Source organism: Olea europaea, chromosome 7 (genome assembly GCF_002742605.1).
Source record: "Olea europaea var. sylvestris chromosome 7, O_europaea_v1, whole genome shotgun sequence".
NCBI classification, from domain to species: domain Eukaryota; kingdom Viridiplantae; phylum Streptophyta; class Magnoliopsida; order Lamiales; family Oleaceae; genus Olea; species Olea europaea.
Genome location: NC_036243.1, coordinates 25396632 through 25409911, shown reverse-complemented (window position 1 = coordinate 25409911; position 13280 = coordinate 25396632). Strand labels below are relative to the sequence as shown.

Sequence of the window (13280 nt, the reverse complement as noted above, 5' to 3'; positions counted from 1 at the left end):
TATGATATTCTAGTGGGTATCCGATGTGAGAGGTCGGAAGTTGGAAACAATGAAAGTAACTCCGGATGTTGGCCTCTTTAGTTGTTTAATTTATAAAAATAAATTAATTATGTTTTTATCTTATTTTGATTGGCATAAAATTAAAAACTCTCCAAAAATTTCAATTAATAATATTATACTATTATCTCATATTATTTATTATTTAAAAATTAATTGTAAATATAATACAAGTTTCAAATAAAAAAGAAATATATGTGTTATAAATTATGCGATAATATATAAAATTTATTATATTATTAATTAGATCAGGTTGTTAACGAATCGAATTGACCTACATCTATATTTGCTTCATTTAGTTAACGGATTATCGAATTTGAATCTTGATCGGATTATCGGATTGAGACTCTAAATCCATCTTTCATTAATTTCATCTGAGTCGGATTGGATTCAAATCAAAATTCAATCCAATGACAATTCTAATTTAAGACATTAAAACACGTTTGATATATTAGTAGAATGATTGCGGAAACAAACTCTCCAATCTAAATTATCAAATATCTCGAGTACATTTCTTAATCTTTTCTATGTAGCTAGCACAATATTACAGAAAATGTTTACTTAAAAATCATGAAATTCTTGGTGCAGTGGATAATGGACACAGACACACATTAATAGATTTCATTGGTGGATAACTAACCTAGATTCCTACCAACATCACCATCAGATGAAACTTGTCCATTATCCTTTGGTGTAGAAGAGAATAATTATTTTTTCTTTTTAAATTTTGAATATTAAACAGTAATAAGTTGCGAACTTCGATTATGTTACGTTTTTATTCTACTTACCAAATATTTGATAGAGTGGATACGACATTATTTCCTATTGAGATGGTATTAAACAAGAAAAGAGAAAGTTAAGACGTTAGAAAACTTCAAATTTTACGTATTTATGTATCATACCTCAATGAAATTTAATAGTGCATACCAAAATCTAAAACTAACTACTCAAAAAGATAAGGAACCGGCGTTTATGGATGACAGCTTGGATTGAAGCTAATAATTCAATATCACTTTCTAAACACAATTGAGTGGCAATTCCATTAAGGAGTAATACTGCCATTAATCCTATAAGTTAATCAATTTCTGCATTGAAAATAATCAATTGTGATGAGGGTTGTTTACTTGGTGTTGGTAGAGATGGAGTCTTCCCTTTGTCGTAGCACCAAAAATATATAATTTCCTCTAAACATTTAAATTGCCATATGGCATATCCATCAAAACTAGCTATCTGGAATCCCGAAAATTATTCATTTTCTTGATTTTCATCCATACTTACAAGCTAAGATCTTGGCTTAATCTTTATTTTTCATATACTTTTAAGCCACTTCATTTGAACCCTTTACAATTTTACTCTATATGAGCATTTCATTTTCTTGGTTTCATATTCAAACCCTATTTTGATTAATTTCGGAGGGTTTAACGCTTAAGCAATTAATTTACTCCTAAATGAGTTCTTTTCAGATGATGATCATGCAGACACCTCTGGCTTAGAATATAATCATATTTAGGAAGACCATCTAGTTAAGTTTTAATAAATTAGGCCATGTAAATGAGAAGCTTCAATGAAATAATTTCTTAGTTTTGAAATGAGTTATATTTAATCTCTTAATTATCAAATTTTCCAATACTGTTGAAAATTTTGGTGTGGGAGAGAATTGGGCCCAATTAAGTTTATATTATTGAAATAAAATAAAATAAAAAATAATCTGCATAAAGTGGGGTTCCGACTCCCACCAAGACCTCCACCCGTCCGCCAGTGAGAAAATAGCTCAGTCCCTAATAAACACGCTCAATGTCTCAAACTAAGGACTTGCAAACATAGTTTTACGAGCAAGATTTAATTTACACTTGTATTTTATCTATAATTATCTAAACTTGAACAGCAACGAACAAGTATATAAATAAGTCACAACTGCACATGTGAGTTAAATACGTATCGTAGTGAACAATAAAAGAAAAAAAAAATTTGAGTAGCCACAAAAGAACCATAGTAAAAGAAATAATCATCTTTTATGGATTAATTTCATAATATATTATAATTTGGAGGACCAAATAGAGTCTTAAAATGTTTTCAATTTCATTGATTGTTGGTCTAACTAGAATGATGTGATTAGGACTAATGCCCACTTAACTTCTTCATAAGTCATGCGCTCCCACTAGCTTTATTATCTCTTTAAGGTACTTTATAATTGGCTTTAGAAAATCAGCAATGTTATAATTTAATCGTCAAATAGGGTCATGTTTAGAAGTGCGTATGAGTTTGTATCAAGTTAGTACGATTCGATTTTCATGTGGTTTATGCTTAGGCCTAAGCATTTTATGGTACTTTTCTTACACTGTCTACCAAATACAGTTTGAGATAGAACTGTAAATGGATCGGATATAGACTGGACTTGTCCATATTCGATTCGATAAGAATAATTATTTGATCCAATCCAATCCGATAATTTAATGGATATTTAATTGTTAAATTCATATCCATTTGCTACATTATCAGATATTCAACCCGATAATCCGATCAGAAATTGAGAAATTAGGTAAAAATGTTATATTACTCAACTTCTAAACCCTAGAATTAAAAGGCCCATATAACTTTTTACTTAATTTTTGGCCCATCTATTTGTAGATTACAAATCCTATGATATTCTAGTGGGTATCCGATGTGAGAGGTCGGAAGTTGGAAACAATGAAATTAACTCCGGATGTTGGCCTCTTTAGTTGTTTAATTTATAAAAATAAATTAATTATGTTTTTATCTTATTTTGATTGGCATAAAATTAAAAACTCTCCAAAAATTTCAATTAATAATATTATACTATTATCTCATATTATTTATTATTTAAAAATTAATTGTAAATATAATACAAGTTTCAAATAAAAAAGAACTATATGTGTTATAAATTATGCGATAATATATAAAATTTATTATATTATTAATTAGATCAGGTTGTTAACGAATCGAATTGACCTACATCTATATTTGCTTCATTTAGTTAATGGATTATCGAATTTGAATCTTGATCGGATTGAGATTCTAAATCCATCTTTCATTAATTTCATCTGAGTCGGATTGGATTCAAATCAAAATTCAATCCAATGACAATCCTAATTTAAGACATTAAAACACGTTTGATATATTAGTAGAATGATTGCGGAAACAGACTCTCCAATCTAAATTATCAAATATCTCGAGTACATTTCTTAATCTTTTCTATGTAGCTAGCACAATATGTCAGAAAATGTTTACCTAAAAATCATGAAATTCATGGTGCAGTGGATAATGGACATAGTCACACATTAATAGATTTCATTGGTGGATAACTAACCTAGATTCCTACCAACATCACCATCAGATGAAACTAGTCCATTATCCTTTGGTGTAGAAGAGAATAATTATTTTTTCTTTTTAAATTTTGAATATTAAACAGTAATAAGTTGCGAACTTCGATTATGTTAACGTTTTTATTCTACTTACCAAATATTTGATAGAGTGGATACGACATTATTTCCTATTGAGATGGTATTAAACAAGAAAAGAGAAAGTTAAGACGTTAGAAAACTTCAAATTTTACGTATTTATGTATCATACCTCAATGAAATTTAATAGTGCATACCAAAATCTAAAACTAACTACTCAAAAAGATAAGGAACCGGCGTTTATGGATGACAGCTTGGATTGAAGCTAATAATTCAATATCACTTTCTAAACACAATTGAGTGGCAATTCCATTAAGGAGTAATACTGCCATTAATCCTATAAGTTAATCAATTTCTGCATTGAAAATAATCAATTGTGATGAGGGTTGTTTACTTGGTGTTGGTAGAGATGGAGTCTTCCCTTTGTCTTATCACCAAAAATATTAAAAACTCTCCAAAAATTTCAATTAATAATATTATACTATTATCTCATATTATTTATTATTTAAAAATTAATTGTAAATATAATACAAGTTTCAAATAAAAAAGAAAGCACCAAAAATATATAATTTCCTCTAAACATTTAAATTGCCATATGGCATATCCATCAAAACTAGCTATCTGGAATCCCGAAAATTATTCATTTTCTTGATTTTCATCCATACTTACAAGCTAAGATCTTGGCTTAATCTTTATTTTTCATATACTTTTAAGCCACTTCATTTGAACCCTTTACAATTTTACTCTATATGAGCATTTCATTTTCTTGGTTTCATATTCAAACCCTATTTTGATTAATTTCGGAGGGTTTAACGCTTAAGCAATTAATTTACTCCTAAATGAGTTCTTTTCAGATGATGATCATGCAGACACCTCTGGCTTAGAATATAATCATATTTAGGAAGACCATCTAGTTAAGTTTTAATAAATTAGGCCATGTAAATGAGAAGCTTCAATGAAATAATTTTTTTTCTTTTTTCTTTTTTCTTTCACCTACCATCACGACTATTTTCAAGGCTCCTTGGAACCGGAGCTGTTTGAAAATGCTAATCTTGAAATTCGATGTCTTGTTTGAGCTTTTTGTAGTCCAATATAATATGATATCGAGTCTTGGGATTGTTTCAAGATTATAAATAGAGAAAAAAAATTGTATGGGTTTTTAATGAAACAATTATATGAATTAATTGCCATGTGTAATGAAACCTGCAACGGTTATTATTTCAAAATTATGAGAAACAGAAGGCTGCCTAGCCGGCTTGGCCGGCTTCTGATTTGTTCCTTTCAAGGTTGCTTCAAAACAAGGAAATACATTCCTCTCTTCCTTACAAGTATGGGCTCTTTCCATGGATCACTACTCATTTTTCTCTTCTACATATACTAGACCTGTAAACCTTAAACCCTGTCTCTAATAAGTTATCGTTCTTGAGAAATCTGATTGCTTTTCTTTGTAATAAAGAGAGCCCAGAAAATGCATGGCTTGGAGGAAATTGGAGGAGGAGGAGTCTCTCTTTCTCGTCCCGACCCTGTTGTTTTAGAGCTCAACAGATTGCAAAACCAACTCAAAGGTATATGGCTGACCACGAATGGATCATAAGTGGTGAACCGTCTAGTTTAATAGCGTAAGCTGTTAAGAGAAGAAATAATTTGATTTATTTAAATTTGATTCAACATGCTGCCTCGTGTGTAGGTATGATTAATTTTTTTTTATCAAAGATCTAAACATGCACAATGATTTACCATATACTTGATAAAGCTTGAGTTACCACTTGTTGATCGTCGTTGATGCCTCTGTTTGTTTATGGATACCAGTTAAACTTTAGCTTCTTTGATCAATATCATCAGCTTAGGATATAGACGGAAGTTAAGGGAATCATATTACGTCGAAAATCCACCTATTACTTTGAGGGAGAAATTACCTTGTTATAATGAGCAATACAATCTTTAACCGAACATCTAAAACAGAGTTTCAGAGCTCTGTGTAAGTCTAGAATTACTAGTAAGAACACCCTGCTATTGATGTAGGTGCCTTTGGGGGGCGTCGTTTAGACCTTAGCTGGTTTTTACTACTTCCTTCGTGCTAGTATCTCGTAAGAGGTTCTTTCTCATTGATCAACTTGAGTTCTGTTTCTGGTTTTTCTTGTTTTAAGGATGTAATATACTCCACATCAACCTTTTAATCTGGTATGAAGTGCCAAGATGGTTATTTGTCTATGTTGCTCCTTATCGTTACATTTGCCACAATCCCCAACTACATATATTTTCTAACTTCAGCATTTTTTCTCCTGACAAGGAAAGGCCTATTAGATTTTAGGTTCACTGATGAATATTGAACATCATATTGATTCCTTTTTCGCCCAAATCTCAATTTGATGAGGACAAGCTTGTTATACTATGACAATTTGCAATTAAAGTAAAAAGAATGATAAATTTTTAATGCAATTTCAGAGAGGGATCAGGAGCTGGGAAAGGCTCAAAGTGAAATCAAAGCACTGACAGCAACGGAAATCTTAAAGGACAAGGCTCTAGACGAGGTATTTGGAAAAAAAAAATAAAAAAATCAACACAATAAAAAGAATTCATTTTAACGCAATATCGAATATAGTCATCATGACATGTTCTCTCTTTTCCAGCTTGGAAGTGAGTTAAAAAGATTCGAAGAGAAGCTCAGAGTCACCGAAAACCTTCTTGAACAGAAGGTGTGTTATGTAGTGTCTCTTTTATGAAACAACATTTACATGTCTTCATCTGAATTGTCAGCAAAGGTATTTATTTGAGTCTGATTGTTGCAGAATCTTGAAACTACTAAACTTGCAAATGAGAAGAGACAGGCATTGACTGCACAATATGCAGCTGAAGCAACTCTTAGGAGGGTGTATGCGAATCAAAAGGATGATGATTCTATTCCTATTGAGTCGATTATTGCTCCTCTTGAGGCAGAACTGAAGACGTATAAGAACGAGGTGTGTATACAGATGATAAAAGATAGTTTATGTCCTGTGAATTATGAGATGAATGATTGAAAAGAAATCTTCCGATGCTCCTTCAACTCAATCGGTAGTACAAAATACTTGATATTGGAAGAAAACTGGGAATTAGAATCACATCTTTTGCTGGAAAACACATAATATAGAAACTGCATGCTCTTTTTTCTCTGATATCATTGTCTTGGAGCTTTCTAGGTTGCAGTACTGCAGGAAAATAAGAGGGCTCTGGAACGGCTCACCAAGTCGAAAGAAGCAGCATTGCTTGAAGCGGAAAGGATATTGAAAAGTGCTCTAGAAAGGGCACTTGTAGTAGAGGAGGTTCAAAACCAAAACTTTGAACTTAGAAGACAAATTGAAATCTGCCAGGTAAATTTTCGAACTGATTGTATGATGTTAATCCATGAATTTGTTCTCTAACAAAAAATCATTCACAGGAGGAGAACAAAATACTTGATAAGACAAATAGGCAAAAGGTTTTAGAGGTTGAAAAGCTTAGCCAAACTATTCAGGAGCTTGAGGAGGCCATTCTTGCTGGAGGAGCAGCAGCCAACACACTTCGTGACTACAAACGACAGATTTCTGAACTAAATGTAGATCTCGTTTAATGTTTACTGAATGTTTGTTTGTGTCTCTTATAGTTAATAATTTTACCAAAACACCAGGTACACATAGTAGATATCAACTGATCTTATCTCTGTGCAACTTCACAGGAGGAGAAGAGGACACTGGAAAGAGAACTTGCAAGAATAAAAGTTTCAGCAAACCGAGTAGCAACTGTTGTGGCTAATGAGTGGAAAGACGAGAACGACAAAGTAATGCCAGTCAAGCAATGGCTGGAAGAGAGAAGGATGTTGCAGGTATTCGACCGGTGTCCCAATCTCAGATGCTTGAACACTTTTCCTCATCTGCATATCTAAAACCAATAATTAACTCTCTTTCAGAAAAAAATCTTAATATGTTTCCAGTTCTTTTTACTAATTATTAGATCTATATATTGTAGGCAGAGATGCAACGGTTAAGAGACAAGCTAGCGATTTCAGAGAGAACGGCCAAGGCTGAAACACAACTCAAGGTTAGAACTTGTAACTCTATTTCCTACAAACCTCAAAGACCTTTTGTGCTCATTGACTCTTGATTGAATAAAAGGATGCTAAAAACAATCCTTTAATATGTTTCCAGTTCTTTTTACTAATTATTAGATCTATATATTGTAGGCAGAGATGCAACGGTTAAGAGACAAGCTAGCGATTTCAGAGAGAACGGCCAAGGCTGAAGCACAACTCAAGGTTAAAACTTGTAACTCTATTTCCTACAAACCTCAAAGACCTTTTGTGCTCATTGACTCTTGATTGAATAAAAGGATGCTAAAAACAATTTGTTACAGAATAAGTTGAATTTAAGGCTGAAGACACTGGAAGAAGGCTTAAAGCATGTGTCAAGTTTCTCAGTCAATCCTAATGCAAATGTTGGATCCCCAAAAACTGAAAAGAGCAATCACTTTTTTGGGATCTTAGCGAGTAATACCAAAATGAGAAAAAGATCTGCATCACAACCTAGGGGTTCCACTATGAACAGAAGCTCATCAATGCCAAGAGACGAGAAACAAACTTCGACTGCTAAACTAGAAATGAAGCCAGTTGATGGTACGAAAAGGAGAGATCCTTTTGGAGAAAGTTTGCAGAAAAAGAGTTTGTGGGCTTCTCGGAATAAATTCATAGACAGTGAAAAGGAGAATGCAGAGATGAATAAAAATACTACTGTGAATCTTGAGAAGTTAAACAGCAGTGAAATTGGAGATTTGGAGAACTCAAAATGTATAGTTGGCAGCAATGGAGAAACGAAGAATGTGGATAGTACTAACAGCAATAGCAAAGATGTAGTATCTGGATTTTTGTATGACAGGCTTCAGAAAGAAGTTATAAATTTGAGGAAGTATTGTGAGTTTAGAGAAAGCTCTTTGAATGCTAAAGATGAAGAAATCAAGGTAAAGTACCAGCAATTCCACCCACCCCCAGGCACCTGCAGTGTACTTCTTGCATTCTTAAACCAGTATATTGCTTTATTTCCAGATGCTCGCGAAGAAGGTAGAAACCCTGTTGAGAGCCATGCAAATTGAGTCTAAGAAAACAAAGAGAGAAGCTGCAATAAGAGAGACTGATTTAGTATCAGCTAAGGGGAATGACAAGATAAGAAAAACGAACTCCTCAAAAAGGTTTGCATTTCGTCTCTGTTCGGCTACCCCTGCACTTCTCCATTGATCCAAATTCGCATGATTATATCCACTTTGGAAATATTAACTTTTTTATTGTTTCAGGTCCTGAATGCCTCCTGGAGACTCATTTTGCGAGATAAGGTGAAAATGAGCTTGGAAATCAGTAGGTGTATCATACCAATTCTCATGATTTCTACACCATATATATATGTGCACAGAATATGAGTGATGCAAGTTAGCAGAAATAATGTTTTCAATTGATTTGTACATGGGATTGTCAAGCGTCTTAGATGATGATTTTCAGAGATATTTTCAGCTAAGATTTAAAGGGATGATATTCAATTCAACGGAAAAGGTCTTGTAAATAATTCTGTTAAATAATGATTATTTATGTTTGGAGTGGTAACAATGAGCCCATGACCAAAGTCAAGAAACTTAAATTTATTTGGGACACTAAAAGGGGAAACAGATATTCTACAACTTAACAATTAGTGACTAATTTGAATTCTATTAGCTATTGCAGTATAAATCTCTTCATTCAGACATGATTGACATAAAAATACAGATAGAATCATGGGGTCTTGCTGGGAGGAGGGAGGTTACTTCATCAGGAGAGAACTCTACCCTTTTTCCCTTCTCCATAGAATTCTTCGAAGGGCACAAAAAAGCTGGGGATTAATAGCATTACTACTGCCACAAACCCAGCGTCAGGCACTGGGGACAGTTTTCAGATGTTGAGTCTTTTGCCGGATTCAAAAAAAAATGGCATGGAATGCCTGCTCATATGTATGCTCACAAAATTTGTCGACGTTATTTTGTGTTGTGGCAAAGGAAGGTCTTTAAGTTCACATTTTCTGCCCAAAAAATATGTAGTTAGACATATTATAGCAGAAATGAACACCTCTAAAGTCTTCAATAAGTAGACACGTATCCTGTTTGTTCACATGTTCAGTTTCATGGAAAATCAGGGCATGTTCGAATTTAAACTGAAATAAAAAACCTACCTTGTTGTTCAAACAATTCTACAGCTCTAAAATGGTAGCTAAATATGGCCGCCATTTCTTACACACGCCTCCAACACGAAAGTGTTTTAGTGCTATTTGTCTCGATTTGAGCTTTTTTGTACTAATAATCAGCAGCTCCAGCTGCTTCTTAGTCACCACTATTCTTACTCACCGGCCAGTAGGCGGCAATGTAGTGTCAGCTGCGGCAACTCTGGCTTTGCATGCAGGGAAAAAGGTGCCTTGCAGAGCCGAAAAAGTCTGTGCCTTCTCGTTTGCCGCCTTGAGTTCCTTTTCTCTTCCATTTTCTCTGATTTTCTTCTGAGATGCTGCAAAGTTACCGATTTTGCATTGATATTGAATTTAGGACAAGTACACATATATAAGGTCGCTTACGCCATCACCTCTCAGAAAACAAACGTGGAGAGCACCTACAATTTGTTTAATATTTGACATTCTCTGTAGTTGACAAAACATGTTTACAGACTGAATATTTAGCATACATATCATGCTATTAGAGAACCGAATTGCACTTTTTGAGGCTGACTTTACACACATATTTATTAATCTTTTAAAGGTCAAATGGGTAATGCAACTTTCATTGAACCTTGAACCCAAAGTGCACAAGGTACGTAAAAAAAGTGGACTCCTAGCAATCCCATTTGTTCTCACCTTAATGTGAACAGATTGTGAGACATTCTTTCCTCTTATTATTATTATTATTATTATTTTTCAGATCACCAATATCTTAATGAGCAATATAATCGAACATTTTCTATCAACTCGACAACATATTAATGAAGAGTTAATGACAGACCTGACAAGAAAGCAAGCGACTGAACTGAATTCAAGCATAAAAATTTCATTAAGTAGGATATCGAACAAAAAACTTTCAGTGTAGAAAGCCTAATCCATGAGACGAAATAAAATTTTACTCTATCCTAGACTATGCATAATTGCACAAGGCCAGAGGAGCAAAAAATTGAGGAGATGTCCTGTATGAACAAACAGGCTAGGCAATCCATCTAAGCAGCAACTCCCTCCTGGGAACGTCTAGACTCCAACCACGATGTGGCTGCAACCTTTGTCGTCAAAAACCAACCAACCTTGTCCGGTGCCTCGTGAAATGGAGCATTTAGCTCCTTCAGATGTGATTCAAAAACACCTGCCAATCCTTTCTCTGAGTATTTATGTTTCCCATGCCCTGTGTTGATCCCAAGCAGCGATGGAAGTTCCTCTTCATTTTCGAGTGCTCTCGATAAGTCATTCATCCAGATGTGTAGCGCAGTTAAAGCTGCCCCTAGAGAGAGGCTTTTCAAGTGCAAAGACCACTGGGTTGGAGTTCTAGACTGTATATCAGTATATATTCCGTGTGTTAGCCCAAGCTCTAACAACTGACAAGCTCTCTCCAGTTGATTAAGATTTACACAGAGATCAATTAAACAATTGCAGTAGGCCTTTCTTACATCATTACCAATATAATCAAAGAGTTCACCGGCTTCCTTCTTAAAGATTTCTCCTTCAAGATTATCTCCCTCCGCAAGGAGTTTGACCACACGACCAAGCTTCGGGTTAGCTCTCTCAATGCAACTCATCAACTTAGCAAGTTCTTCTTTTGGTGCTTGAGTCATTACATTAAGAAGACAACCGCAGAACCGCTCATCTGGAGTTATACCTAGCTCTAGTAGCCGATTAAATGTCTTCACAACATCATCTATTCGGTTAGCTTTCCCGTAACACTGGATGAGTGAGGTTGAGACAAAGATGTTAGGCTCAAATCCAGCTTCCACCATTTCATTTACGGTAGCCTCTGCCTCTTCAACTTTCCCACTGCAGGAATAAATTGTAATCAAAGCAGCAAATGTCCAACTGTCTGGCATGCAGGTCCCCGAACTCTTCATATCCTCAAATATCTCAACAGCTTCATCAGTATATCCTACATCAGCACACATTGACAGAAGAGTATTATATAAAACAACACTCAGCTCCATGCCCTTCTCCTTCATCTCCCTATAAACATTAAGTGCATCATCACCATACCTAGCCCTGCAATATGCCCTAATCAACGCGGCATAAGTACCCCAACTAGGATCGATCATATTGTTCACCATCTCCTTGTAGATATTCTTCACCTTCCACGGCCTCTTTGCTCTTCCCATAGCATCCAGTAAACTGTTATACAGACCCAAATTAGGCTTAACTCCCAGTGCCTTCATTTCCTCATACACATTCAAGCACCCATCAAAATTCCCAGATGCCCCGTAAATCTTAACCAAGGTTGAGAAGGTGACAACATCAACACGCCATTTCTCAGTCCTTGCACGGTCATACAAACTCATGGCCATATCCACATTCCCTGCCTTCCCATATGCATCAATCATCACCGAGTAAGTCACCTCATCCGGCTCACACCCAAAAGATGACATTTTTTCGAACAATTCAACAGCCTTTTCAGGCAAAGAACACACCCTAGCACAGCTAATTATGGTCGAGAAAGTAACATTGTCAGGCTTAACTCCTCTTTCAAGCATTTGATTAAACAAATTTTCTGCCCCATCAAAATCCCTGCATTTCCTAAAAACTTTCAAAGTTACATTATACAGAATAACTTCTTTACTCAATTTCAACCTTTCTTGAAAATACTTAAGCACCAACGGAGCAGTTTCCGGGTTCGACATGTTGTTCAATACAATCACAGCATCTTGTTCCACAATTTTAGTCCCAAAGCTTTCCAATACATTCACTGTATCTTCTTCTGAGGGGTTACAAGAATCCAAAGATTCCGAAATTTTCACTAAAGAAGAATACCTGAAATCATACGACTTCTGCCTTAATTTTGAGGCTCTGGGGCTCTTGGGGTTGACCCATATGTTGGATTTTGACGAAGAATTGGTTTTTTCATCTGGGTTGGGTGAATCATCTGAAATTGCGGTGTGATCTTGTTCTTGTAAAGAGACATTGGCGATATGAAAAGGAGGTTTCCAGGGATGATGTTTGAGGCGAAAATTGAGGGGTTTTTTGGGTCTGAGACTGAGTTGGAGGAGGTATGGGGAAGAGAGTGAGTTGCAGAAGAGACTGGGGTCATGAGAAAGTGAAGTAAATCGTGAAGCATTGAGATTGTACGCCATTGTTGCTCTTTTTAACTCACTCTGCCGTTTCTCTATGCGTGTTTTTCCTGGGTTTTGCAGGTGGCTGAGGACTGACAGGGTGAAGGGAGGACAGAGTGAAAGGAGGAGGGCGGGGCCTTATCTTGTGTAATGTTTTGACAATCTAGTGAAAAAATGTTTCTTTTAAATTTTTGTTAGTCCCCAATCTATAATCAAGGTACACGTTAGTCCTCAATCCCACAGAAATGAGGATGTTAATACCCTATCTTTCACTTTCCTTGCACCATTAGCTCCACCGTGAACATGTTCCACACAAATACAAAATTTAATAGAAAGGATGGCTACTTTAGATATAACCAGTGCATAATATCATTTATGTTTGATCATTTGAATTTATAGAGTTTTTAGAAAATTTATATTTGGCTAATAAGATGCAATAGTAATGAATTCCAAGAAATTTGTGAATATGAATAAGTAGTAGTTATGAATATATGATTAAA

The 13280-nt window shown here is 34.9% G+C and overlaps 2 protein-coding genes across 3 annotated transcripts; one reads left to right on the top strand and one right to left on the bottom strand.

Annotated features, from left to right (window-relative positions):
- The first annotated feature begins 4044 nt into the window (after positions 1 to 4044).
- LOC111397562 (microtubule-associated protein 70-5-like) lies at positions 4045 to 9078 on the top strand. Of its 2 annotated transcripts, XM_023024553.1 has the most exons (12): positions 4045 to 4804; positions 4933 to 5041; positions 5922 to 6007; positions 6107 to 6172; positions 6266 to 6436; positions 6656 to 6826; positions 6895 to 7050; positions 7171 to 7317; positions 7461 to 7532; positions 7845 to 8444; positions 8530 to 8672; positions 8775 to 9078. In XM_023024553.1, exons 2-12 carry the CDS (start codon positions 4945 to 4947, stop codon positions 8779 to 8781), a joined length of 1716 nt encoding a protein of 571 aa, XP_022880321.1. In that variant the 5' UTR covers positions 4045 to 4804; positions 4933 to 4944; the 3' UTR covers positions 8782 to 9078. The 2 variants fall into 2 exon arrangements, with proteins under 2 accessions (XP_022880321.1, XP_022880320.1); XM_023024552.1 differs by having other exon boundaries at positions 4045 to 5041.
- A 1432-nt stretch (positions 9079 to 10510) lies between these two features.
- Positions 10511 to 12914, bottom strand: LOC111397560 (pentatricopeptide repeat-containing protein At4g16390, chloroplastic-like). Its single transcript, XM_023024551.1, has one exon. The coding sequence runs from the start codon at positions 12799 to 12801 to the stop codon at positions 10699 to 10701; it is 2103 nt and encodes a 700-aa protein (XP_022880319.1). The 5' UTR covers positions 12802 to 12914; the 3' UTR covers positions 10511 to 10698.
- Between the last annotated feature and the right edge of the window lie 366 nt (positions 12915 to 13280).

Bases quoted from the DNA above. Each gene is read 5' to 3' on its own strand.
- LOC111397562 (XM_023024553.1), top strand. From the start codon at position 4,945: ATGCATGGCTTGGAGGAAATTGGAGGAGGAGGAGTCTCTCTTTCTCGT. The intron at 6,008-6,106 runs GTATTTGGAAAA...TCTCTTTTCCAG, and splicing joins AGGACAAGGCTCTAGACGAG to CTTGGAAGTGAGTTAAAAAG. The intron at 7,318-7,460 runs GTATTCGACCGG...TATATATTGTAG, and splicing joins AAGAGAGAAGGATGTTGCAG to GCAGAGATGCAACGGTTAAG.
- LOC111397560 (XM_023024551.1), bottom strand. From the start codon at position 12,801: ATGGCGTACAATCTCAATGCTTCACGATTTACTTCACTTTCTCATGAC.